The sequence below is a fragment of the Lactuca virosa genome, chromosome 1, assembly GCF_052849685.1.
Source record: "Lactuca virosa cultivar CGN04683 chromosome 1, Lactuca_virosa_CGN04683_v6, whole genome shotgun sequence".
Classification (NCBI taxonomy): Eukaryota; Viridiplantae; Streptophyta; class Magnoliopsida; order Asterales; family Asteraceae; genus Lactuca; species Lactuca virosa.
In genome coordinates this window covers 122,652,397-122,678,985 of record NC_136426.1, presented here as the reverse complement: position 1 = coordinate 122,678,985, position 26,589 = coordinate 122,652,397, and the positions used below count along the sequence as shown (strand labels likewise).

The window sequence follows — 26,589 nt, the reverse complement described above, 5'->3', positions numbered from 1 at the left end:
TCATATTCATATACAATCAATCAATAAATCCGAAAAATTTGCACCAATTAAAAATATATACCGAAGATAGATATGTTGATGTAGATGAAAGATTTCCAAATAATAATTCAAAATAATATGCAGAATCATAAATTCAAATTTCAAATTCATCATATCCAATAAAATATGGAAGTTTGGTTATTCTAATTGGAAGTTGATTAATTTCCATTCATTAAATCCCATAAAATCTGCACCAAATAAATGCATACATGCATTTATACCACTATACCATCTATACGCTTCTATTTTGTTCATGATTCTGCTTCAGAGAATTCATTACAATTTCGTTTTTGTCATCGTTTACTGTATATTCATCCTCGACGATAGGAACAACTACACAAGGTTAGCAATCTCAAAGTCTGTTCAGTCTTTCTATTAGAGGACAATCAGACTTCAAGAACCATTTTACTATGTATTTATATTTATATATTACTTTACAGTTCAAACACTGATATTTTTTTAAATCCTATTTAGGGATCAACTCGAACTTGTCTTGTAGTTATATGAACTCCATTAAAATCCAGTTACAAGTACACTGGATTGATTGCATCCAATATTACATTGTAATATTGAATTTAGTAATTGTTGAAACAATGGTATTAATATATACCCGATTTAGTTGGTCAACAAAAAATGATATTCAATATTATCGAAAGAATTTATGACATTAATATTACATTGTTTAATTCGTTTTTATGTGTGTATTCCATGTCAAATAAATGCCATTAAATAATTTTTGCTAGAATATTCACATTCCTATGAGGATTATACATATTTTTTTTAGGTATTATACTTTCAGAAAAAAAATTGTTACTTTTTTGCCACTACCAATTCATGATATTAAATATTTATGACATATCACAATTTGATAAAAAAAAAATTCCTATTAATGATGCTTAGACCGCTATCCTGTATCACAACCAAATACATATTTTCTACTATTTACTTCACATTATTTTTTTGCAGAAAATGACTATTATGCCCTTTTATTTTATCTTATAATAAAGCTGCCTTTCTTTCTTTCTTTTTTTTTTATCAAAAAACACAAATTATTGCATTGTTTAATTCGTTTTTCTGTGTGCATTCCATGACAAAAAAATGCCATTAAAATTTTTTTGATAGGATATTGACATTCCTATTAGGGCAACCTACTTTTGCATTTGGTTATGACATTAATCTTAATTTGTAATTTTTATTTTAAATTTTATGTTTATTTGTTACTTATATTTTAATAAAAGTTACTTTGCCTGTATTTTGTTGTAACATAAATGGACAGTTATGCCCTTTTACAACAAAAAACTGAAATTATTGCATTCTTCAATTTATAATTATGTGTTATTTAATGACATTAATCCTAACAGTGCAACCTACTTTCTCATATGTTTTTGACATTACTTTTATTTATATTGTTTTTTTTTATTAACATATCTGGACACTTATGCCCTTTTCTGTTACATTATACCAAATATTGGCATTCCTAATAGGGCAACCTACTTTTGCATATGTTTATGACATTAATATTATTTTGTAATCTAAAACAACATTTACATGTATGAAAGCTTGGATGATTAGATTACATTTGAATTTAACGAGACATGTGTCATGTTAATTAATTACATAGCATAGTGCCTTGGAATGGTTGGAATTGATGCAGGCATGTGTTAAGTCCTTGTGATTATTTCACGTATAATTAATTATTAATTATGCTTAATTAAATCTTCCCTTAAGTTTACATTATTTAAAGGTGTTTTTTGTCAAAAAAAAAAATTCTTATAAGTCGCTACAATAGAAGTAATGGTTTTATCTCAAGATTTTAAATGAACAAACTAAAAAACGTGACGAGATTAAAATTGATATATATTTTAGTATAATTTTTACAAAAATTATCAATATTGTTTGAAATTGCTAAAAACAACTTTACCAACATAATATTCCAATTGTTTTACAAAAATAACATTCTGTAAAGAAGTCGTTTATACAATTTTCATAAAAGACTATGTTTTTATTATTATTTAATTTATCTTTATATACTTAACTGAACATAATGGAGAGACTACTTGCATATAACTAAACTGTAATTGCCCAAAAAAAAAAGTTATTTATATGTAAATTGTTAGAATAATTAAACACAATTCAAGATTACCTCTGATCATTTTACTTTTTGGGTTTCCTTAACAGCAAACTCCCTGCAAGTTAATCCTGTAACTAAGAATCTCTTGAAAGGTTTTTATAATGTTTATAAGCTTTTCATGATCGCCTTTTTCATTATCTGTCATGTTGTCAGTATATGAGTTATCTTCTTCTTCTTCTTCTTCTTCTTCTTGCACCTCTTGATTTAATAACACCTCTACAACATGTTTTCCCCCTGTATCCTTCGCCTCTGATTTTCTATGCAAATGAAAACACAAAAACAACCACATCAGCCCTTTTTTGTTCTACTTGCAGCTGATTCAGCCCGAATGAACATGAGTTGTTAATGTTGTTAAATAGTTTGTCATTTCAAATAGTGTAGAGAAAACGTTCATCAGGTTATGTAGAATAGTTTGTCAAAACAAAACTGCATAAATGAATAAAAGCTAATCATGTAAAATCTTCTCACAGGGGAGAAGATTATATAACATACAATTTTACACTCAAAAGCTTCCCTCACACTCATTAATCTGCATAAGATCTTGTCAAGTAATTGCTTCAATTATCAATCAAAAGTACACACATATTAGAAACACAAATAATCAGCCATATTAGGAGAAATCCTTCACCTTTAATCAAACCAAAACAAACAGCCAAACTATCTCTCCTGTCTGTTTTGTTTTTCTGCTTCGTGAACTGCCAAGCAACACCCCACAAGATGTTATTTTTTTTTTCTATAAAATTGAGGAGGCAGCAGCCCCTTTGCTGTTGATCGAAGCAAGCCAAACACCATCGTAGATGGCTGTTCCCGTTGAGCAATAGAGGCACACCCTCTTTCTCCGTCAGTTTCAGTCGGTAAAACCTCCACCGAAGGTGGACATTTCCGACGACACCACGAGGCAACATTTCTTCTCCATCGCACCACACTAACAGGAGTATAAGAAGACCAGCCTCGCTGCTTCGTCCTTACCCTTTCGGTTACTACTGCTGACGAAGAGAGCAACCACAAGGAGGTCGCGTTATTTCGACTTCACCCTATTTGCGATAGATTACCACCACCGACCCACTTCCTACCTTCAATCGACAGCAGCTTGCTGCTTTGTTCTTCTTCTTCCTTCGGTCCAGCGAAACTCCAGAGATCCTCCCCCTGCTTCTTTTCCCGATCGAACGCTATCTGAGCCCTTTGTTCGATCGGTTGTTTCTTTTTCACAAATTGAAGAAAACGGAGACCTGACCCCTTTTCCCCAAATTTCAATTCTTGGTCTAATCGACCAATTCAACCCCTCCATGTAACACCCGATTATTTATCTAATAAATAAATTAATTAATAATCGAATAGTAGTCCTAAAATCGATAATTATTTAGCAAGGTGTTGGTCTTGAGGAGCTAATTGTCACAATTTTAGAGATTGGGGGTTTAAAGTGTAAAATCCGGACTTAATTTGTAAGCAATATGGAAGACAGGGGCTGCTTGGTAACAATTAGGGCTCACTATGAAAGGAATTATGGAAGCAAGGGTTAAAATGTAAATTCTGGATTTAAATTGTAAAGATTTATGGAAGCTGGGGGCTGAATGGTAAATATTGGATCAATGTTGAAAAGAGTTTTTGGGGTCAGGGGCCAAACTTGTTATAATGCTTCAATGTTTTCGTCGTGTGCGGGTCGTGAGCCACCAGAAACGCCGGTAAGTCAGCCGCAATCCACCTTCTTCTCTCTCCCTCTCGTTGTTTACTGTGGGTACGACGTTGGAAACGTCATTACCGTCGTCGGTGGTCATGGGGCCACTGTTTCGCTTTTCCGGTGACACCCGCCGCCTAGACTGTGGCTGTGGGAGTGTGTGTTCGAGTATACATGTTGATGTCGGCATTTGTGGTGTGGCATGTGTGTTATTTGGCTGGTACTACCCGAGAAAAAAACCACCATGGCTGCCACCATGCCATCTCTTTCTGCCGCCACCAACCACCATGCGGAGGTGGCTATGTGCGTGAGTTGCTGTGTGTATGACTGTATCTTGTAAGGATAATGCTGTATGGTTTTTCTTAGGGAGGAAAACGAAAGAAGCTCATCACCGCCGCCTGGCGCGGCCGTTCTGCCAACTGCCGCCGCTGCTCCGCCACTGTTAGCCACCATCTTCGGTGGCTGTGGGCTTTCGGGTGCGTTAGATTAATGTTTGGAGTGCTTTTGGTGTTGCGTTGGCCCAAGATCATAACCACCACCACCGTGAGGTGGTGGCTGCCACCATGTGCCGCCATGTGTGTGTGTTTATGTTAGTTAGTGTGTGTGTTATTTTAGAGATTAGCATTGTAAAATGTAACCGGAAAGAAAAATAATGAGAAAGAAACCCTAAGCACCACCGTAGGGTGGTGGCTGCCGCCTCCTGCCGCCACCGGCCGCCGTGTCGGGTGGCGGTGTGCTTTGATGGTGTTTTGACTCGTTTGGATGTTTGGACAAGGGACTAAGAAACCCTAATGGGCCCAATGAGGCTTAATGGACTTAATAAACCCTAATGGGCCCAATGAAGCTTAATGGACCTAAAAGCCCAAACAGATGACTAATGAGTCTAATAAACCTTAATTGATCAAAAGACATATCAATTGGGCCTATTGGGCTAAGATGGGGTTGGAAACCCTAATTAGGATTTAGAAACCTAATATTGGATTTATGGGTTTGGACTTATTGAGACCCACTTGTGGGCCATTGGAATAATGGAATTGTGTGGTTAAGCCCAATCACACCATATGACTTATTTAGAAGAATGATGGACTTAATGGATTAAGTCCTTAATGGGTTAAGTGAGAAACACTTAACCTTAATCGTCATTTTATGTGAAACCCTAATTTCACATGGGTGTATTGTTGGGCCTTCTATTGTGCCTTGATGATTGCGTTATTAATGGGCCATCCAAAGTCAAGCAAATGGATTAGAATATTTAATGGGCCTAGGGTAAGGCCCATGTAAGGGGTTTGGACCCAATTTGGAAAATTGGGCCATAGATGGGCCATAGTTTGGGCCTTAATGATTATATGATGTTGGGCCTTAGAATGAGACCATGTAAAGGTTTGGGCCCAATTTGGAAAATTGGGCCATATGTTGGGCTTTGAGCCATAGTTGGACTTTTGGGCTTTGGATTGGGCCTTGGGCTTGAATAAAGCCTAGCACTGGGTAATGTAGTAATTATCCAAAGTATGTACTTATGGTTATGTAGTGGAACCCAATTATTAATTGGGTGTTATTTTGGTGTTGACAGTTCGGGAATCTGTCAGCCAGCAGCTGGGGTTGAGTCTGCAGGACTTCAACAGTGTGGGATTGTGTCTACGGGACTTCAGCAGTGTGAGGTGAGTTACCTTCCAGTAGCGGTGGGTCTACGGCCACAATGCCGGCCCACCAGTAGGAGCTGTATGTTAGATGATTGTCTATGTGATATTCATTTAAGTTTGCTACTACCTGATATGTTTATGTGCTAGCATGATATGTTATATGTGATAGTAGTAGAGTTCGGTTGTTAGGATCGAAGGGTAGGTCAGACACCCCAGATGTGTCTGACAGTATGTGATGATATGTTTATATGCTGGCATGATATGTTATATGTGATAGTGGTAGTAGGAGGGGAATAGTCCCCAAGTTCGGTTGTTAGGACCGAAGGGTAGTTCGGACACCCCAGATATGTCTGATAGTATGTTTATGTTATGATATATATGATAGTAGCAGTAGGGGGTGGAATAGACCCCGAGGGTCGGTTGTTAGTACCGACGGGTAGGTCAGCACCCCATAATGGCTTGACATGGGTAGGTCAGCACCCCATAATGGCTTGACACGGGTAGTCAGCACCCCATAATGGCTTGACACGGGTAGGTCGGCACCCCAGAATGGTCGTACCGGGTAGGTCGGCACCCCAGAATGGCCGTATCGGGTAGGTCGAGCACCCCATAATTGCCCGACAGTATGTATGCTATGTGATTGTATGGTATGTGGTATGATGGGGGAACTCACTAAGCTTTGTGCTTACAGTTTTCAGTTTTGGTTTCAGGAACTTCGTTTTTGAAGGAAAGGAGTCGGCTTGATCGCAGCGCATCACACTATGGTTTTCCGCACACGAGATCTTTGGGATTACACTCTGATGTTGTTTTATGATAACATGTTTTGATTATTTCTACTTGGGTTTTGACATGACATGATATTATGGATGCTTTCTTATACTGTTGGTTTTATAATAATGTATTTAAAAATGAAATTTTTGGCCTGTATTTTTGGGATGTTACACTCCACTTTATTAATTTGACCAAAATAGTCCTCTATGGAAATTGTTGACAAAATAAGCTCAAATATCAAACATTGATTCTTTTAAAACATTTCAGTCCCTACTTTGGAATTACATTACAAAATCATTTTTTACTTCGTTTTATATGTTTTCTAACAATAAGATTTTTTACAACTCAAATTTTATGTCGTTTTATACGTGCTTTCACATGTAGATACTTGCTATTGGATTTATATTCCTTTTTTAAAATTTAATATTATGGTTAATGAAATATAAATGGGATTCTTACATATTGTTAATTACATTTTTTTATATTATGTAATAACAATATTTAAATAATATATTTACTTTTATATATTACTATTTTCAACAAATATAATTATAAACTTTTAAATATAACTTACACATACCTAAACATTAGATTTTTTTATTATTTAATATGTATATTTTTTTGAAATGTTATATTAATTGTATAAAAAAATAAGAATATTGATATATGTGAAACTAATGTGCCATATTATAAAGTTTAATAAAAATATTCCAATTACATAATAAATACTACAATTACAAATTGTAGGTTTATATATTTCTTTGTATTTCAATCATAATGTGTGAATTTGTAAAAAAAAATGACATTCTACCCCTTTATTCAACATATGACAACGTTATTAAAATATGCAATATTACAACTCATAAGTTTTCTAAATTAATGAAATATTATTTTATTAAATAATTTATTTTTAAATTCAATTAAAAATCAACACCCGTGGGTTCTACGGGTTTTAACCTAGTATATATATATATATATATATATATATATATATATATATATATATATATATATATATATAACGCCATAAAAAAACTAATATCTGTTATATTTTTCAGACACAATCCATTTTCAATTTATACAACATTTGTGTCACACCCCGAAACCGTGATGGCGGAATCGTTCCGGGGTGGAGGACGTCATGCGTAGTATCACAACAATTGTATCATAGCAAGCATAGTAAACAAAACCAGACATTTAATACATATATGAAAGAGGTTTACATTGTTTTAATACATAGTTTTGTTCATATCAAAAGCAAAATAGAAAGACGCGACTCTAACACTTCGACTTCTCCGAGCTCCTGGAAGTACCTGTTTACTAATTCCCTGAGAATACAAGCAGTTTTGAAAGAGTATCAGCATAAAGCTGGTGAGTTCATAAGCATTTTGATTTTGGTGGAAAATGTTCTTTGAATCCTTTTGAAAAGTGTTCCTCAAGAAAATCTTATATTTTCTTATGAAAAGCGGTTTTGAAAGAGTGTCCATTAGTAGAAAATAAACCACCAGTTTTAGAAATGCCGGTGTTATCTTGGGAAAATCCTATATTTTCCCTAAAAACAGGTTATCCGTACTAGAGGTAGAGATGTAAGTTTTGAAAACCCATGATTACTATCGGTATATACATGAAAGTAGTTTTATTAATCAAAATAAAACAAGTGAAGAGTAGAGTTTGTAAACAAGGTTAGTTTATACTTATTTGCGAGTCGTATAACCATACTTGATATGACCGATAGACCTTTATAACGTTCTTCAGGCGTTAAGCTAAATGACATTTGTTCACCACAGGCGTGCCCGCCTAACTGTAGCTAGCAGTTCTGGTGTGGGATTGTCAGTCCCGAATAGATCTATTCACAAATCTCACGCTCTCCCTCCAGGAGACTCTGGTTATACTAAAAGGATTTATCACTATACACCTAAGGGTACAATATTGAAGTAGCGCCTCACAATTATGTATAATCTAGTTTACTAGCGAGAAATCAGTATAAAACAGTAATTATCCTTGAATAAATGTACTTTATACTTCTGAGAAAACATATAACATAAACTAAATCTGCCATAGTTTATATATATTCATTTATGAAATTTGATTAAGTAGAGACTGCCTAGAGGGTTATCTCAAACTATACCCATTATAGTTTATTAGAGTTGATATGGAAAATGTTTTGTAAAAACCTTTCTGAAAGCTATGAAGTTGGATTTCCAAAATAGAAGTTTCCCTTATGTTCAACATATTACAAAAAGAGATTAAATATCCGAATATGTTATTAAACATGGAAATCATTGGACTGCATTAATAAGTTTAAAACTTAACAAAATACTTAGCGTTTGGCTTGTATTCCCCCCCTGAAAACATTAAAAACACGGAAAATGTAGGGGTATGAACTCACTGTTTGACGGATGATTCGAGCGGATGGTCGGTTACGAGTGTTGAGTGTCAATTGAGGTTTCGCACTCAAGTGGATCCTAGTAACATATAATAGCACATATATGTATTAGATTTAGGTATTCCATGACAAAACATGACGGGAAACTACCCTAAAGACTTGAAAATGCTTGTCGGGACCTTATGTGATCAAACAAAGGAGGTGTATGGTCATTAGGGTGTGTGTGCGGCCAGGGTGTGCGGTCAGCACATGTGTGTGCGGTTGCACACAGGAGTGTGCGGCCGTACAGAGGGTGTGTGCAGCCGTACACTCCTCATTTGTGCCCGAAATGTTGATTTTGAGGTGTTCTTGTGCTAATACCAAGTCCTACTAGTGAATGAAGGCCAAACTCTTCACTTTGGAGAGCTTTAAGGTGTGTACGGCCACCTTATGAAGGTGTGCGGCCGTACACCTTCATGTGATGAAGAACATGATGAACTTTGATGGTTAAGGGCTTAGATCAACGGGTCCTTCATGTATGATAAGCTAGGTGATGGAAAACTCACGTTTTTGAGGCCTTGAGAGCGTTCTTGGATGAAGTTCTTAGAGAGAGAAAGTAGAGAGAGAAAGTAGAGTGCAGCCAAATGAAAGGAATGAGTGAAGGGGTCACCCTATATAAATTGGGATGAGTGTGCGGCTGGAGGATGGGTGTGCGGGCACACACTCGTGTGTGCGGCCATACACTCGGGTGTGCGGCCACACACTCGTGTGTGCGGCCATACACTCGGGTGTGCGGCCACACACTCATGTGTGTGGCCACAAACTCCTTTTGATGGAGTGCTTGGCCTATTTACAACCCTAAATCTTAAACCAACCCATCCCTAATTTAAACTTTGGTTGAACAAGGCTTTAGATCATCCAAACAGACTCAAAACAATGCTAAAAGATAGCTGAACGAGTTTAGCATTGATAGAATTGGCTAAGTGTACAAGATAAAAGTTTCGGGTTGTCACATCATCCCCCCGTTAGAGGGAATTTCGTCCCGAAATTCAAGAATAGAGGTATAACTCATAGACTTGGAAAAGATGGAGGTACTTAAGGTTCATGGAACTCTCGTCTAACTCGAGGTTGTCGAGGGGAAATCGTAGGTATCTCATCGGACGAACACTTATTTGGTTCGACACAAGAAAGACGGGATGGACGCTGCTAAGCGCTCGAGGTAACTGGAGTTTGTACGTTATGGGACTGATCCTAGCAAGGATCCTGGACAGTCCAACGTATCCTGATTTTAGCTTTCACGCCTTCCGAAGCGTATCAAGCCTTTTCCGGGGTGAGACCTGCAAAAGACACATCGACCAATCTGGAACCCCAATGGTTTTTGTCTCTCATCGGCGTAGCCCTCTTCGTACGATCTTTTAAATCGTCCTACGGATGGTTTTAGGACTCGCGCGAGTGCTATCGGGGACTTGACTCTTTGACTATTTGCGTGTCGTCCGCCTCAGCCCAACACAGATGGGGTCTGTACTTATGGCTGTAGAGGGCTTCGAGCAGCGCAGCCTTGCTACTGGAACGATCGCCGTTGTTACAAGAAAGTTCATTTAAGAGTAAATGTGTGTCCCACGACGCATCTTCATTGGTCCGGATGGTTCCCTTACTTTGTCCTTCTCTTTGTGGATGATACTCTTCGTATGAAGACTTTCGGGTTTCAAAGAGACATGAATTTTTCGAAGTTCGCATCTAGTTTGTCATCATGAGCGACGGGAGTTTCGCGGTTCGAACGATTTAAGACAAAAGGGTTTGGTATAACATAGACTCGGTCGAAACTAGGCAGGATGGTGTCGTAGAATCGCGCGTTAAGTTAGTCCGGGAGGATCGTTTTGCTAGCACATTGGTATCCCTAAATGAACGTCTCTGGTGTTTTCTGCGTTTGATATTGGACTCGGTAGGTACTACTACTAGTGCGAGGGTCCTGATGTTTTGAAACCATGAACTCTCGATGGAATGATTCTCACTAGACTTTCCTATGATTTCTTGGCGCATACAAGTCATGTATAAACACAACTGACTCGAATGTATACACTAGGCTATCATAATTTTTTTACCCCTTAGGGCATCAACTTTTAAGAGTACGTCGTGATTAACTTTGGACGAGAAAGAAATCACGATTATGAATTAGTCATTTAGGTTTTTGAAAACGTACCAAAACAAGGCAGGGTCCTTCGATGCTTCCTCCTTCACTGAGGTCAGACTCCTCTGGTTTCCTCATTGTTCCTTTCTGTTGGGCAGTCTATTGTGAAGTGTCCCATTTCGCCACATGTACCGCACACTTGAATTATGCTCGCGTCGGTAGTGGAAGTGATGTGCTCAGTCGGGGTCTTTGCGAAGCGAGCTTCCTGGCCATCCTCGGCCCCTGGACAATTTCTTTTGAAATGTCCGGGTTCGCCACACTTGTAGCAAACCTGGCCCATCTTTTCACCAGAAATCGAGGCGTTTGACGGTGCTAGTGTTCTGTAGTAACGAGCGGTGTGTCCTTGCCTGTTGCAGTTCTTACATCGAAGTTCGTGGCATTCTCCTACGTGGTGGAAGTTGCATTCCTCGCAATTTGGAAGTTTTCCAGCATATCGCCACACTGGCGTTGGCACTGGTTTGGCGGATGTTGTGGCTGTAGGAGCTATCACGGGTTGTTGTCTCTTGGCAAGTTTCTGACACAACTTGCGCTCCCTCTTGTTCCAGAATTTTCGTTTGGCGCTCTTAGGTTTGGGAGTCAAAGTGTCCTCCTGGAAAAGCCCTTGTTGGTTTCCTGAGGTGTTGCTACAGTTCGTGATGTGGAAACTGTTCCTATTCCCACTTGGGTTGTTAGCGTTAAGAACAGCTAGGGCGGCTGCTACGGCTGCCGTGACAGTAGCTTGGAACGTAGCTGAGTCCACCTGAAGGACTGGTGTCTTATTGGTGGGTTGGGTACGTTCCTTTGGAGGCATGATCTGCTACATGTCAAGAAAAGGAATTTATGAGCAACAATGGTTACCCCTGTATGTATCCTAAATGTTTATCTATGCATTGAGATTTCCCGTTTTGCTATCTGACTCTCATTGACTCGGCCCACATCCCCATGATATGGTCTTAGCAAGGATAGAACAGATTTGAGCACACAAAGTTCACATTAAATAAGTTTACAAACTCCTGGTTGCTCAGCTCCTTGGGCTGGCTGAGTAACTCTCACATTTTCGTCGGCTCTTGTAGATTTGGCTATAAAGGTAGTTCCGAGGATCAAGTCGATACGGGATTCAACTTGGCACTCGGAAGAAATACCTGGAACGCCTTTGGGGAAGACAGTGGGAAAGTTGCAGACTTCGAAGATGCTCTCGAGGTCTTTAACTTCTTGCGTCTCATTGGCAACATGAGCCAGAAATACATAACATTCTTTCCGTAGATGCTCTTAGGCTTCGACGCATGAAATAATACTAGGGTTCGAACAGACTTATCACTGAAACCAGTGAGGACTCCTGTCATAAGGAAGATTGAGACGAATCGCTTTCTCGAAGCAAAGGTCATCGGCACGATGGGAGACTCATTCGTCCTATGCCGATTAGGACATTGAAGCTTTTCATGGAGACTGATATGAAATTGATGGGTAAAAGGAATAATCGTCTAAGCACATCTTATGATTCATGTTTTGAGGACAAAACAGTGATGGGACCTTGATAAGGTTGCTCAATTTGAATGCTACCGCTCCAAGGTATACTTTTGACAATGATAATCTTTGACTGAAATATAATAGTTGCCACCACTGTCGATATTAAGATTACACAAAATTTGGAAAATTTGACCTAGGAGTAGGTCTACAACATACCAACAAATGAACAATTTGACAACATAAAGAACTAGTGAATACTGCAAGACAAGAATGTCTACAGAGAAAGGAGCTACTTAGAACATAAATACGAAAGTCATCCCTTAGACCAAAAAGGAAGGTTGAGTGGAGTATCCCCTATTGGCGACAGGTACTCCTCAAGTGAATCCTTAATTCGGCCAGCTGACGCTCCACATCAAGCAAGCATCTCTCGTATTCTGACTGGCAGGCTCGGAGCTCTATGACTTCGGTTCGGGTTGTAGCTAACTCTCGCTGCAGAGCTTCATTGTTCCTTGCAGCTCTCGCGTGAGCAATCTCGAAGTGACGAATGCGATCCGTGCTGGTGTTCGAATCCGCTTCGAGCTCCTCAGTTCGCCGAAGGGTTGCCATACCTAGCTCCACATTGCGAGCCACTCGGCGTATCAGGATTGGAAGGGCCCTGTCTGTGGGTCCTCCTTCGTTCAGATTGTAGAGGTTGCAGTTTTCGTCGCATGGGAGGGGTTGGTCTTGCTCATGGCTCCACCTATTCAAACTCCCGACCCATATAGGCGTTGGACCTTGGAATCCAACTCGAGGGTTAGGATTTGGTATTGGGGTCACTTGAGGTAGGTTCTCGACTTCGGGTTCCTAGTCAGTCTCTTCAGGTAATGGTTCGGCGAATCCATCGTCCAAAGGGATTTCATGATTTCCTTCCGGCTCTGCCTCGATCCATCCATCATCTCCTTGGTTGGAAAAGTACGGGTCGCCAGGAAGATGGAATCCAGCCATGCTATCGACGTGAGGTGATGATAAAGGGATAGTTAATGGGCATCGAATCTAATAATACTCCCAATGTATTATAGCTACAAGATTGATTCTTGAAGATTGGATTCTTGGGTAAGTTTCCGGTCCGGTCGCTATAGCATCCTAAAATAATAGCATCCTAAAATACTCCTATAGTATTTTAACCCTTATGTTCGGTTCTAGAATTCTTCTGGTATCTAGGTAAGTTTTAGGCTTGCTGCAACACCACAGTCACTCCCAAGCACATGTTGGTCATGTCTCGAATGAATATAGTTGATCATACTATATTGATCTTAGACATGATTACATAACTGCCCAGGTTTAACCGCAGTGTCTCAACATCCAAATACTTTTGTTTTGTTCTACCTATGACACAATTTCAGGTTCTTAGGTATACTTGTATACTTTTATAAAAATACTTATATTTTTGAAAGTATACTTTTAGTTTAGAGCACTTAGGCCCCTTAGTATTTATAGTTGTATACCATGTAAGGTTCGGTATACTTAGTTCGCTATAAACAAGGGCTCTGATACCAATCTGTCACACCCCGAAACCGTGATGGCGGAATCGTTCCGGGGTGGAGGACGTCATGCGTAGTATCACAACAATTGTATCATAGCAAGCATAGTAAACACAACCAGACATTTAATACATATATGAAAGAGGTTTACATTGTTTTAATACATAGTTTTGTTCATATCAAAAGCAAAATAGAAAGACGCGACTCTAACACTTCGACTTCTCCGAGCTCCTGGAAGTACCTGTTTACTAATTCCCTGAGAATACAAGCAGTTTTGAAAGAGTATCAGCATAAAGCTGGTGAGTTCATAAGCATTTTGGTTTTGGTGGAAAATGTTCTTTGAATCCTTTTGAAAAGTGTTCCTCAAGAAAGTCCTATATTTTTTTTATGAAAAGCGGTTTTGAAAGAGTGTCCATTAGTAGAAAATAAACCATCAGTTTTAGAAATGCCGGTGTTATCTTGGGAAAATCCTATATTTTCCCTAAAAACAGGTTATCCGTACTAGAGGTAGAGATGTAAGTTTTGAAAACCCATGATTACTATCGGTATATACATGAAAGTAGTTTTATTAATCAAAATAAAACAAGTGAAGAGTAGAGTTTTAGACCTTTAGATTTTTGTTTGATTTCATCCCTCTCCAAAATTTTGTCGATTTTGATGTCCCACATTGAAGATGCTAACTTGTGGCGTCAATATAACTAGAAAAACTAACACCTTTGAGCTTCTTTTCTACATTATCGTGTCCCATAGGACGAGGTGGGACTTCATATGGGTTCGCGTTGTTAAGGTCGACATGGCCGTCAGATGATTGACTATGATTTTTCTAAGTCGATTTGCTTTTTCATGAAATTATACTTGTAAATTCGTCCACCGATTTAAGACAAAGCCATTTTGACTTTTTTTGTGCACAACTAGCTCAAAAGACTCATTTTAGAAAACGTTTATTGTGTATTGCTTGGTAAATGCCACAAGGATTTGCAGTAATGTCCACTTCAATAACACCACTTCGCGGATTACAGGCGGTATTCATATAAATGACATTAAACTTTGTGGTATTTTTGTTAGCCGTTCTCTACTTGGAATAAATTTGCTCATATGAGTGATACATTTTTCCTATCCGATTACAAAAACGTTTCCAAACTCTTATATTGAATGTTTTGCCATATTGGTTATCGTCTCTTGTCAAATCTTAAGATATGTCAATCAATGTTTCAACTAACATCTTCTCTGTTATGGCAGTCCAACCTCAGCGTTGGATCCTTCATTTTTCTTTTTGTTGTGGCATGGGCTCCTCTTCCGGTTCGGCTTGTGGAGTGGGCCCGTCGGAAGAAAAAGCAGTATCTTTATTGAGTAGGCATCATGGTTGGGTTTGCGAATTTTGTTGGGAAGCAAATTGGGGTTGATAACCGTCTCAAACGAGTTAAAGGCGGGTTCAGTTCGATTGGTGTTTTGGGCTTGGAAACTAGTTTGGGTTTGTAAAAGGTTTTGTTGTTGGAAGTTTTTTTATGGAATTGGTATGTATTAAGGATATTGATATATATTTGGAGCCATGCCTGCAAAATGGTAATTTACATGAGAGTAGATTGGTTGATCGAACAAGGGTCTATTAGGTATCGATGATCTAAGGTTTGGTGATGTAGGGCTTACTGAAAGATCTGATGAATGCGTGTTGTCGAATTTTGAAGATTTTTTCTTCTTTCTTCTTGGGGTCGTGGTTTGTTTTGAAGAAGACATGGTAGAAAATACTCTAACTCTTTCCCTTTAATAATATTATATTTGACCCCTTGATTTAATTTTAAGTATTCATTATTTATTTAAAGTTTATAGAATAAAAATATACAATATATGAATATATACTATAGTAATATGTGAATCGTTTGTACGTGAGTGAGTGTTTATATTAAAATAAGACGCATTTAAATAACATTTAGTTAAACGAAAGAGTTTTATATAACATTTTAGATAGATAAGGATAAAATAATTAAATTAATAAAAAGTTCATAATAAAATTTAAAAATTAGAAAAGCAATTTAAGTAGTGATCAATATAATTAAACAGCAAGGTGACAAATTTTTTGAACTATCATATAAATATACTATTAGAGATGTTCTACCTTTTAAACTTTTAGATAAAAAAAAAAAAAAAAACAAATTGAAAACAAATTCAATGGTTTTTGAATTAGATCAATAGAGGGGGAAAATTTGTAATTTACAACATTTCAATTTTCAAAGCACGATCCAGGACAACTAATACTGACCAATCAGATCACGCCTCTCAATCCATATATAAATGCAAGCCTTCGTCTGTTCCTTTTCACAACCACAACAAGCCATCTCTCACTCCCTGCAAAATCAGTCTCTCTTGAATTAAATTCAAATCCTTTTAATGGCGCCAAAGGCAGAGAAGAAGCCAGCTGAAAAGAAGCCGGTGGAGGAGAAGAAAGCCGCCGTCGCTGAAAAAGCCCCTGCCGAGAAAAAACCGAAGGCCGGGAAGAAGCTTCCCAAGGAAGCTGGCGCCGGTGCCACCGATAAGAAGAAGAAGAGAAGCAAGAAGAATGTGGAGACATACAAGATCTACATCTTTAAGGTGTTGAAGCAGGTTCATCCTGATATTGGGATCTCAAGCAAAGCCATGGGGATCATGAATTCCTTCATTAACGACATCTTCGAGAAGCTTGCTTCAGAATCATCGAAGCTTGCGAGGTACAACAAGAAGCCGACGATTACATCGAGGGAGATTCAGACGGCGGTGAGATTGGTTTTGCCAGGGGAGTTGGCAAAGCATGCTGTCTCGGAGGGGACGAAGGCTGTGACAAAATTTACCAGTTCTTAGATTTGGGGGTTTAGGGTTTATGTTGATGTTGGTTTAGGCTTAAGGTTTCCAGATTGTAAAATTAGTATCTTTCTCGTATCTTTCTCGATGAATAGGTATCAAATGAATTGGAGTTGATATTTTCTTGTGAATCAATGGAATTTAATTCAAGATTTATGTTTAAAGAACTGGTTTTCCTTGTTGAAGTCTCCATGTTTTCTTATTGTTTTGTATTTTTATTTATAATTAAATTAAACTTGTTATTTTCGAAAAATACTTAAAAACCTACTAATAAATCTACTGTATTCGTAGTAAATAAAGATGAAAGATCCTATTAGTAAAAGTCATTATAAACCTTGATAATTAAAAAAGTATGTGTTAACTCTGTATTTTATTTATGTGAACACAGTTCTAAATATATTATATTAAATATTCATTACGTAATTAACAAATCAGAGTGGCGTAGCGGAAGCGTGGTGGGCCCAAAACCCACAGGTCCCAGGATCGAAACCTGGCTCTGATACAGAGATGCTTCCACAATGTAATTCTATTTTTGTTCCTCTTCACACTAGTTTATTGCACTTCAGTACCTGTACAGTTTCGATTAGTCATTTTTAGTCCCTAACACGAATATTTTTTTAGTTATTTTGAATACTCTTTTTATTTCATAATAAACAACACAATTAAGTTATAGATAATTTTATCAAAAATCTCATTAAAAGTGTTTTTTAATATCAATAAACTAGAATAAATAAAAACGTGAATTTGGTGCATTTGCATTTAGGTAATCCATTTTTAGAGAGCTCTAAAAAAAATACTCGACTTTTTAAAATTGCTTGTTTAAAGTAATTTGAACCAAACAAACAACATACTATGTGGATGATTGCATCAATTTGTAATTTGTTAATATAAAGTGTCATTACACATTGCTAGGTTCTTATACGTGAAAAATCTTATATTATTATTCACTAGGTGTAAAACCCGTATATTACATGGGTTGATTAAAAAAATAAAATTATGTGGCTTTTTAAAAAAATAAGAAATGAAGAAACATATTAATTGCAATTTATTATAATATTTATTATATTTGATACCTTACATATAAGTATAAGATTATGTGGCTTTTTAATTTTAAAAATTGAAAAAAACCATAAGTTGACATGTGAATATTATTTATTTAAAAAATATCACAAAATGACAAGTGTCAAAACTCATTAGAGATTGACATTTGGCAAAAAAAAAACTTCATTTATTAGAGATGATTGATTGATACTTTACATATATAAGCATAAGATTATGTGACTTTTTAATTTTAAAAATTGAAAAAACCTTAAATTGACACGTGTATATTATTTATTTGAAAAATATCACAAAATGACAAGTGTCAAAACTCATTAGAGACTGACATTTGTTAAAAAAAATCTTCATTTATTAGAGAGGACAATATATATATATATATATATATATATATATATATATGATTTTAAACTACTTGATTGGGTAAACGGTATTGTTTCTACGATGGTAGTTATTGCAATTATGTTTGAATTTAAAAATTATTAATGTCAATTTCTTTTCAAATTATATCAACCAATCTCACAATCCAAACGATCTCTCAATCGTTTTTTATGAACGCAAAAGCAATTTAAATTATTACATTATATTCTCAAGTTTTTTAAGGAATGAATGACAATTCATCTAATATTATTAACACCTATTTTATGTTAATATACAAAGTCACGATTTAATGGTGCAATATTCATACTCTATTTGTCCTTTATTCCATATAAATATATTGAATATTTTTTTTTATTTATAATAGTTAAGTTAAAAAAAGAATCATATAATGATAATGTTATTTTATTATCAGAATATTAGAATATGTAAGCTTTTTTAAACTTGAAAAAATATACATAAGTTTAACTGTTATTTCTTTTATTTTCTCTCAAGAACACAAAGTTAGTAATAGACAAACAATGTTGACATCAATTAATCAACATCCTTAACCATGAACTATTCTTCGTGTAGCCAACTCTCTTTCAAACTCTAGATCTCATGTTCCAGCTCTCTTATTGTCACACCCCGAAACCGATAGCGGAAACGTTCCGGGGCGGAGGACGTCATGTGTAGTATCACAACAAATGAATAATAGCAATCATAGCAACTCAACCAGTATAGTGAATACTAAAATAAAAATGTTTACATCAGTTTGAAACTTTGTTTGAATTACATTCAATAGCTTTGTATAGTATAAACTTAAAACTCTTATTGCTCCAGTTCCTCGAAAATCCAGCAAGTACCTGTCTACTGATTTCCTGAGAATACAAGCAGTTTGAAAGAGTATCAGCATAAAGCTGGTGAGTTCATAAGCGGTGGTTTGTAGTGAAAATCGTTGATGAGTTCGTAAAATATTTGTATAGTTCCAAGAAAATCCGATATTTTCTTTAGTGAGAAAGTAGTGTTTTCAATTCTGTATAAAACCATGAATGTTTGTCACTGAAAACTGTAGTGATATGCGAAATTATTACTTCATGTGACTAGCTAATGCTAATCATGATGTAATAGTATTTCGTGCGTGAAACCATTGTATGCTCGTTTCTGTTTGAAAACCCTGAAAGTTCTCCAGTTGTAGTGTGTATTAGTTCTATTTAATGTAAATAAAACTGTTGAAGAGTGTTAAGTTGTAAACTAAAGGTGATTTATACATATTGTGAGTCGTATAACCATGCTTGATATGACTAGAGACCTTTCCAACGTTCTTCAAGCGTCGAGTTAAATGACATTTGTACATCTCAGGCGTGCCCGCCTAACTGTAGCTAGCAGTCCAGATGTGGGATTGTCAGTCCCGAATAGATCTATTCACAAATCTCACGCTCTTCCTCCAGGAGACTCTGGTTATACAATGATAAGATTTATCCCTGTACACCTAAGGGTACAGTAGTGAAGTAGCGCCTCACAGTATCGTACAATCTAGTTTACATGTAGTGTAGTAGCGTTCTACCATAGTGAAAATCCGTATGTATACCGTATGTAGTGATAATTACCGTTATGAAAACCATGATAAAATAGTGATGTAACTGTAAACTGTTTCTGTCTTAGCACATAGTTTTAGTAGTGAAAGTTTCTGTACTTGTTATGTTTAGAAAAGCCCGAACTATACCGATTATAGTTCGCATGTATAATGTAGTGAATATCGTGTCCGGAAAAACTATGCAATTTTTAGTGAAAACGTCCCTTATGCTCAACACAGTACAAAAGGGTTAAAGTATGAGATTTGCATAAGTTTTTGAAAAAAATTAATGTTTAGCTTGTATTCCCTCCCTGAAAACATTAAAAATGCGGAAAATGTAGGGGTATGAACTCACAGTTGTTGCGTGAAAACGTTGACTGAAATGGAGATCCTCGAGTTGTTGCACGTGACACTTAACGGAATCCTATTATCAAATCAATCCATATATGTATCTAAATTAGCGATTTCGTTAGATAACGTGTTAGAGGAACACTTGTATTCGGTTGAGGAATGTTACCGGGACTTGATCGAATCGATGAAAGTGGGTTTTCAGCCAAATGCACCACTTAAAAGGTGTTTACGGCCGTGAACAAGAGTTTACGGTCGACTGATAGTTTACGGTTTCTGAAGGCTTGGTGAGTTTACGACCGTAAACTCAAGAACAGGGTTTACGGTCTTTGAAGATGGACCGTAAACTCAAGAACAACGGTGCTGATTTCGAAGAGATAAGTGCTCCAGATGTTCCGAAGTGACTCGAAACGGTGTTTCTCGATGTTTCCCGAAGTTTGAAAGTGTTTTTAGGTGTTTATGGTCAAGGTTCTTAGAGAGAGAAGGAGAGAGTTTTCGGCCAGAAGTGTTCAAATGAAGATGGAGGTCTCGTATTTATAGGGGTTTTGTGGTCGGTGGTGGGGTCCACTCTTTACTGGTCGTAAATGGGTTTACGGCCGTAAACTAGTTTACGGTCGTAACCCTACTTAGGCCGGAATTGTTTGGTTTTCGAGATATTCGGGTTTCCGCGCGACTTTGGTTTCGACTCGTAAATAATTTAATTATATATAACTAGATCATTTTCTAAACCAAGAAGTTTGACGGAAAAGTTAATGAATTCGAAATTTTATTAACGAAAACCACGTAACGAAAACGGACAAAGTTTTGGGTTGTCACATCATCCCCCCGTTAGAGGGAATTTCGTCCCAAAATTCGAACATAAAATACAAATCATGGATTAGGAAAGAGATGCGGATATTTCTGTTTCATCTGATCTTCGCGCTCCCAAGTGAATTCAGGTCCCCGCTTGGCATTCCAGCGAACCTTCACTATCGGGATGCGACTTTGTTTCGTTTGTTTGATCTCTCTGTCCATGATTTCGACCGGTTTTTCCACGAAGTTGAGGTTCTTGCTGATTTCAATCTCATTGAGAGGAATCACAAGTGTCTCATCGGACAGACACTTGTTTAGGTTCGATACGTGGAAAACAGGGTGGATGTTGCTGAGCTCTCGCGGTAAATGGAGTTTGTATGCTACGGGACCGATCCTAGCAAGGATTTCAAACGGTCCAATGTACCTTGGGTTTAGCTTTCCACGCTTCCCAAAGCGTATCATGCCTTTCCAGGGTGAGACCTTCAGAAGGACGCGGTCACCAACCTGGAACTCCAAGGGTTTTCGTCTCTTATCGGCGTAGCTCTTTTGTCTATCTCGTGAGGCTTTCAGTCGTTCCCGGATTTGTGCAATCTTCTCAGTTGTATCTCGGATGATCTCAGGACCAGTGAGAGTACTGTTGGGGACTTGACCCCTGGCTAGCTGCGTGTCACCCACCTCAGCCCAGCACAGAGGGGATCTGCACTTACGACCATAGAGGGCTTCAAACGGCGCAACCTTGATGCTGGTATGATAGCGGTTGTTGTAGGAAAATTCAACCAAAGGAAGATGAGTGTCCCATGATGCGCCGAAATCGATGACGCAGGCTCTCAACATGTCTTCCAATGTTTGAATTGTTCTCTCACTCTGTCCATCAGTCTGCGGATGATAAGCCGTGCTCATATCCAATTTAGTTCCAAGAGCTTTCTGTAGTGACTGCCAGAACCTCGATGTAAACCTACTATCTCGATCGGAGATAATGGATACAGGTACACCATGAAGGCGAACTATATCTTGAAGGTAGATCCGTGTGAGTCTCTCCATCTTGAAGCTTTCTTTGATTGGCAGGAAGTGGGCGAACTTCATCAACCGATCGACAATTACCCAGATGGCATCGTGCCCACTCGGAGATCTGGGTAGCTTGGTGATAAAATCCATGGTTATCCTTTCCCACTTCCACTCAGGTATTTCCGGCTGTTGAAGTAGACCTGAGGGCTTCTGATATTCGACCTTCACCTTGGCGCAAGTCAGGCACTTGCCCAACGAAGGTAGCGATCTCTGCTTTCATGTTTGGCCACCAATAGAGCTGTTTGAGATCCAAGTACATCTTATCCGACCCTGGGTGAACGGAGTATTTCGTCCTGTGAGCTTCGTTCATTACAACCTCTCTGTAACCACCGAACTTTGGGGTCCAGATCCGGTCCATGAAATAATAAACTCCGTCTCCCTTGATCTCTAGGTTCTTTTCCATTCCTCTCAAGGCTTCACCGGCATGTTCTCTGGTTTTAAGGCTTCCAGCTGAGCCTCCTTGATTTGCAAGGATAAATGGGAATGGATGATCATTGTTAGTGCCTTCACCTTACGCCCCAAATACTCCTTTCGACTGAGGGCATCTGCTACCACATTGGCCTTGCCGGGATGATGGCGAATTTTGCACTCGTAGTCACTGAGTAGCTCGACCCATCGTCACTGTCTCATGTTTAACTCCTTCTGATCAAAGATGTGCTTCAAGCTCTTATGGTCGGTGAAGATAGTGCACTTGGTTCCATAGAGATAGTGTCTCCAGATCTTTAACGCAAAGACCACTGCTCCCAACTCCAAATCATGGGTTGTGTAATTGACTTAGTGTGTTTTCAACTGTCTCGAGGCATAGGCGATGACCTTTCCTCTCTGCATGAGCACACACCCTAGGCCCTGATTGGATGCATCACAATAGACTACGAATTCTTCCGTCCCTTCGGGCAGGGAGAAGATAGGTGCGCTGCATAGGGCCTGTTTCAAGGTTTGAAACGTAGTGTCTTGCTTAACTCCCTAACTAAAGGTTACACCCTTTTGTGTCAGGGTAGTTAAAGGCTTTGCGATTTTGGAGAAATTTTGGATGAACCTGCGATAATAGCCCGCGAGACCCAAGAATTGTCGGATTTTTGTGGGTGTCTTTGGTGCAGACCAATTCTCAATCGCTTTGATCTTGGAAGGGTCCACGTGTATTCCTTCCTTGCTAATCACGTGTCCAAGGAAATTTACCTTCCTGATCCAGAATTCGCACTTCGAGAATTTCTCATATAGTTTTTCTGCCCTTAATGTTTCCAACACCTGCCCTAAGTGTTGTTTATGATCCTTCTCACTCCGCGAATAGACAAGTATATCATCGAGGAACACAATCACGAACTTGTCTAAGAAAGGGCGGCACACCCGATTCATCAGGTCCATGAATACTGTCGGTGCGTTGGTTAGACCAAAGGGCATTACTATAAACTCGTAGTGTCCATAGCGAGTTCGGAATGCTGTTTTGGGCACATGATTCTCATGAACTCGCAACTGATGGTACCCTGATCTTAGATCTATCTTTGAGAAATAACTGGCTCCCTGAAGTTGGTCGAAGAGATTGTCGATTCTGGGTAAGGGATATCGCTTCTTGATGGTAAGCTTATTCAGCTCTCAGTAGTCAATGCACATCCGAAAGGATCCATCTTTCTTTTTCACGAATAAGATCGGAGCTCCCCAGGGTGAGGAACTCGGCCTTATGAACCCTTTGCTGATCAGTTCATTGAGCTGACTGGATAATTTTTTCATTTCTGCTGGCGCTAAACGGTAAGGAGACTTAGCTACAGGCGTAGCTCCGGGGATCAAGTCGATACGAAACTCGAATTGGCGCTCGGGAGGGATTCTTGGGAGATCTTCGGGGGAAAATGTCAGGAAAGTTACAGACTTCGGGGATGCTCTCGAGGTTTCTAACTTTTTGCGTCTCGTCTACAACGTGAGCTAGAAATGCATGGCACTCCTTTCGCAGATACTTCTGAGCTTTGATGCATGAAATGATACGGAGGTTCGAGCTAGGCTTATCTCCGTAAATCATGAGAGCTTCACCAGAGGGAAGATTGAGACAGATAGCCTTCTCGAAGCAAAGAATATCAGCACGATTGGGACTCAACCAATCCATGCCGATAATGACATCGAAGCTCTTGATGGACACAGGCATAAGGTCGATGGGAAACGAATAATTGTCTAGAGTAAGAGTACAGCCTATGAATATGTCGTTAGTGCTCTCCTTCTTTCCGTTATCCATCTCGACGGTAAATGTTTCGGTTAGAGGTTGGGATTTACATTTGATTAGATGCTTGAATGTATGACTAACAAAACTTCTCTCCGCACCAGAGTCGAAAAGAATGCATGCATAAGAGTTGTTAAGGAGGAACGTACCCGTAACAACGGTAGGATCAACAACTGCTTCCTCCTGGCCCATCACCAGAACTCTCCCTGTATTGCCACCAGTTGTTGCCTTGGGGCAGTTTCTCCTGAAGTGCCCAACCTCTCCGCATCCATAACAAGTTTGACCAGCGCCCGCTCCCGGAGCCTGGTTGGTTGGTTGAGCCGGTGTCTTGCAGTATCGAACTGTGTGTCCTTTCTTTCCACAGCTGTTGCAACTCAACTCACGGCAGGGTCCGTGATGATGGAAGTTACACCTGTTGCACAGGGGTAGTTTTCCAACATAACCAATGGTAGGAGATTGAGTGGTTGGGACAATGGCTGGAGCAGCAGCAGGAGCAGTAACAGCATGAACTGCCACTGTTTGTTGTTTCTTGGAGGGCTCCTACGAAGACTGGCCCTTTCGTTTGTTACCAAACTTCTTCTTTTTCCCACCACTTTCCTTTTGTGGCTCGGAGATAGCTGCCACCTCATCCATATCGATTCCATGATCGATCAGAGTCTGTGCCAGATCCTTGGCGCTTTCAAAAGTAATCGGTCTAGCAGCCAAGACATTCCCTTTTGTTGGTTGTGTCAGTCCCCAGATGTACCTTTCGATTTTCTTGCTTTCCGGGGTGACCATTCCCGGACAGAGGAGAGCCAGATCACAGAATCTAGCGGTGTAGGCAGCGATGTCGGAACCCTTCATCTTCAAGTTCCAGAGTTCGTGCTCCAACTTTTGCACTTTGCCCCTCGGGCAGTACTCCGCGAGCATGAGCTCCTTCAGTCTTTCCCAACCCATGGCATTAGCCACTGGCAGGGTTAGGGTTTTGACTCGACCATTCCACCAGGTCAGGGCTCTGTCGGTGAAGGTGCAGGCGGCGAACTTCACCTTGTTTGCTTCAGAACAGACGCAAATTTCGAAGATGGATTCGATCTTCTCGAACCATCGAGTCAGGGCGATGACACCTCCATTTTCGTCGAAGGACTTGGGTTTCACAGTCATGAAGTCCTTGTAGGAACACTCTTTTTGATGTCCCTGACTTCCACCTGGTCTCTGTGGGTCGGTTCCACCTCCAGCCCCACCAGCGTTCACTTGTGCCATTGCTGCAGTCACGACGGTGGTAACTGCTGCCTGAAACATGACAGGGTCGAACTGAGGAGGTGGTGGTGGTGGCGGAGTGTCGTCGTTCCTTCTGATGGGTCTTGGTCGAGGAGACATCTCGTTCTAGAAAACAGTCAGGAAGAAGAGGACGGTAAGTCCTCGAGATATATATAAAACAAAATATATCTCATCCTGAAAATAAAAGTATACTACCGAGCGATAAGCACAGAAAGGTTACTGACGCAAGTAAGTTATCGCTTAAGGAAGAAGAGGTAGCAACACTTAGAGTGAATCTGTATACTGAGTTTGGCTCTAGCGAAAATACTCCTATAGTATTTTATGTGAGATGATTTTTGGTAAGTTTTAGGCCTGCTGTAACACCACAGTCACTCCCAAGCACATGTTGGTCATGTCTCGACTGAATATAGTTGATCAGACTATATTCACCCTACACATGATTACATAACTGCCCAGGTTTAACCGCAGCGTTCCAACATCCAAATACTCTTTGTTTTGTTCTACTAGTGACACGAACTTTGTTATGTATGCATGCTCGTATACTTTTATAAAAATACTTATATTTTTGAAAGTATACTTTTAGCGTAGAGCACTTAGGCCCCTCAGTGTTTATAGTTGTATACCACGTAAGGTTCGGTATACTAGTTCGCTATAAACAAGGGCTCTGATACCAATCCGTCACACCCCGAAACCGATCCGGGGCGGAGGACGTCATGTGTAGCATCACAACCAATGAATAATAGCAATCATAGCAACTCAACCAGTACAGTGAATACTAAAATAAAAATGTTTACATTAGTTTGAAACTTTGTCTGAAACTTTGTTTGAATTACATTCAATAGCTTTGTATAGTATAAACTTAAAACTCTTATTGCTCCAGTTCCTCGAAAATCCAGCAAGTACCTGTCTACTGATTTCCTGAGAATACAAGCAGTTTGAAAGAGTATCAGCATAAAGCTGGTGAGTTCATAAGCGGTGGTTTGTAGTGAAAATCGTTGATGAGTTCGTAAAATATTTGTATAGTTCCAAGAAAATCCGATATTTTCTTTAGTGAGAAAGTAGTGTTTTCAATTATGTATAAAACCATGAATGTTTGTCACTGAAAACTGTAGTGATATGCGAAATTATTACTTCATGTGAATAGCTAATGCTAATCATGATGTAATAGTATTTCGTGCGTGAAACCATTGTATGCTCGTTTCTGTTTGAAAACCCTGAAAGTTCTCCAGTTGTAGTGTGTATTAGTTCTATTTAATGTAAATAAAACTGTTGAAGAGTGTTAAGTTGTAAACTAAAGGTGATTTATACATATTGTGAGTCTATAACCA

At 38.8% G+C, this 26,589-nt stretch overlaps 1 protein-coding gene and 1 non-coding gene across 2 annotated transcripts; both read left to right on the top strand.

Moving 5' to 3' along the window:
- The first annotated feature begins 16,092 nt into the window (after positions 1 to 16,092).
- LOC145157596 (putative histone H2B.1) lies at positions 16,093 to 16,774 on the top strand. The gene has a single exon (XM_079076622.1). It carries the CDS (start codon positions 16,161 to 16,163, stop codon positions 16,605 to 16,607), a length of 447 nt encoding a protein of 148 aa, XP_078932748.1. The 5' UTR covers positions 16,093 to 16,160; the 3' UTR covers positions 16,608 to 16,774.
- Positions 16,775 to 17,037: 263 nt separating this feature from the next.
- On the top strand, positions 17,038 to 17,109 carry TRNAL-CAA (transfer RNA leucine (anticodon CAA)). Its single transcript has one exon. It is a non-coding gene; the product is annotated as a tRNA-Leu (tRNA).
- The last annotated feature ends 9,480 nt before the right edge of the window (positions 17,110 to 26,589 follow it).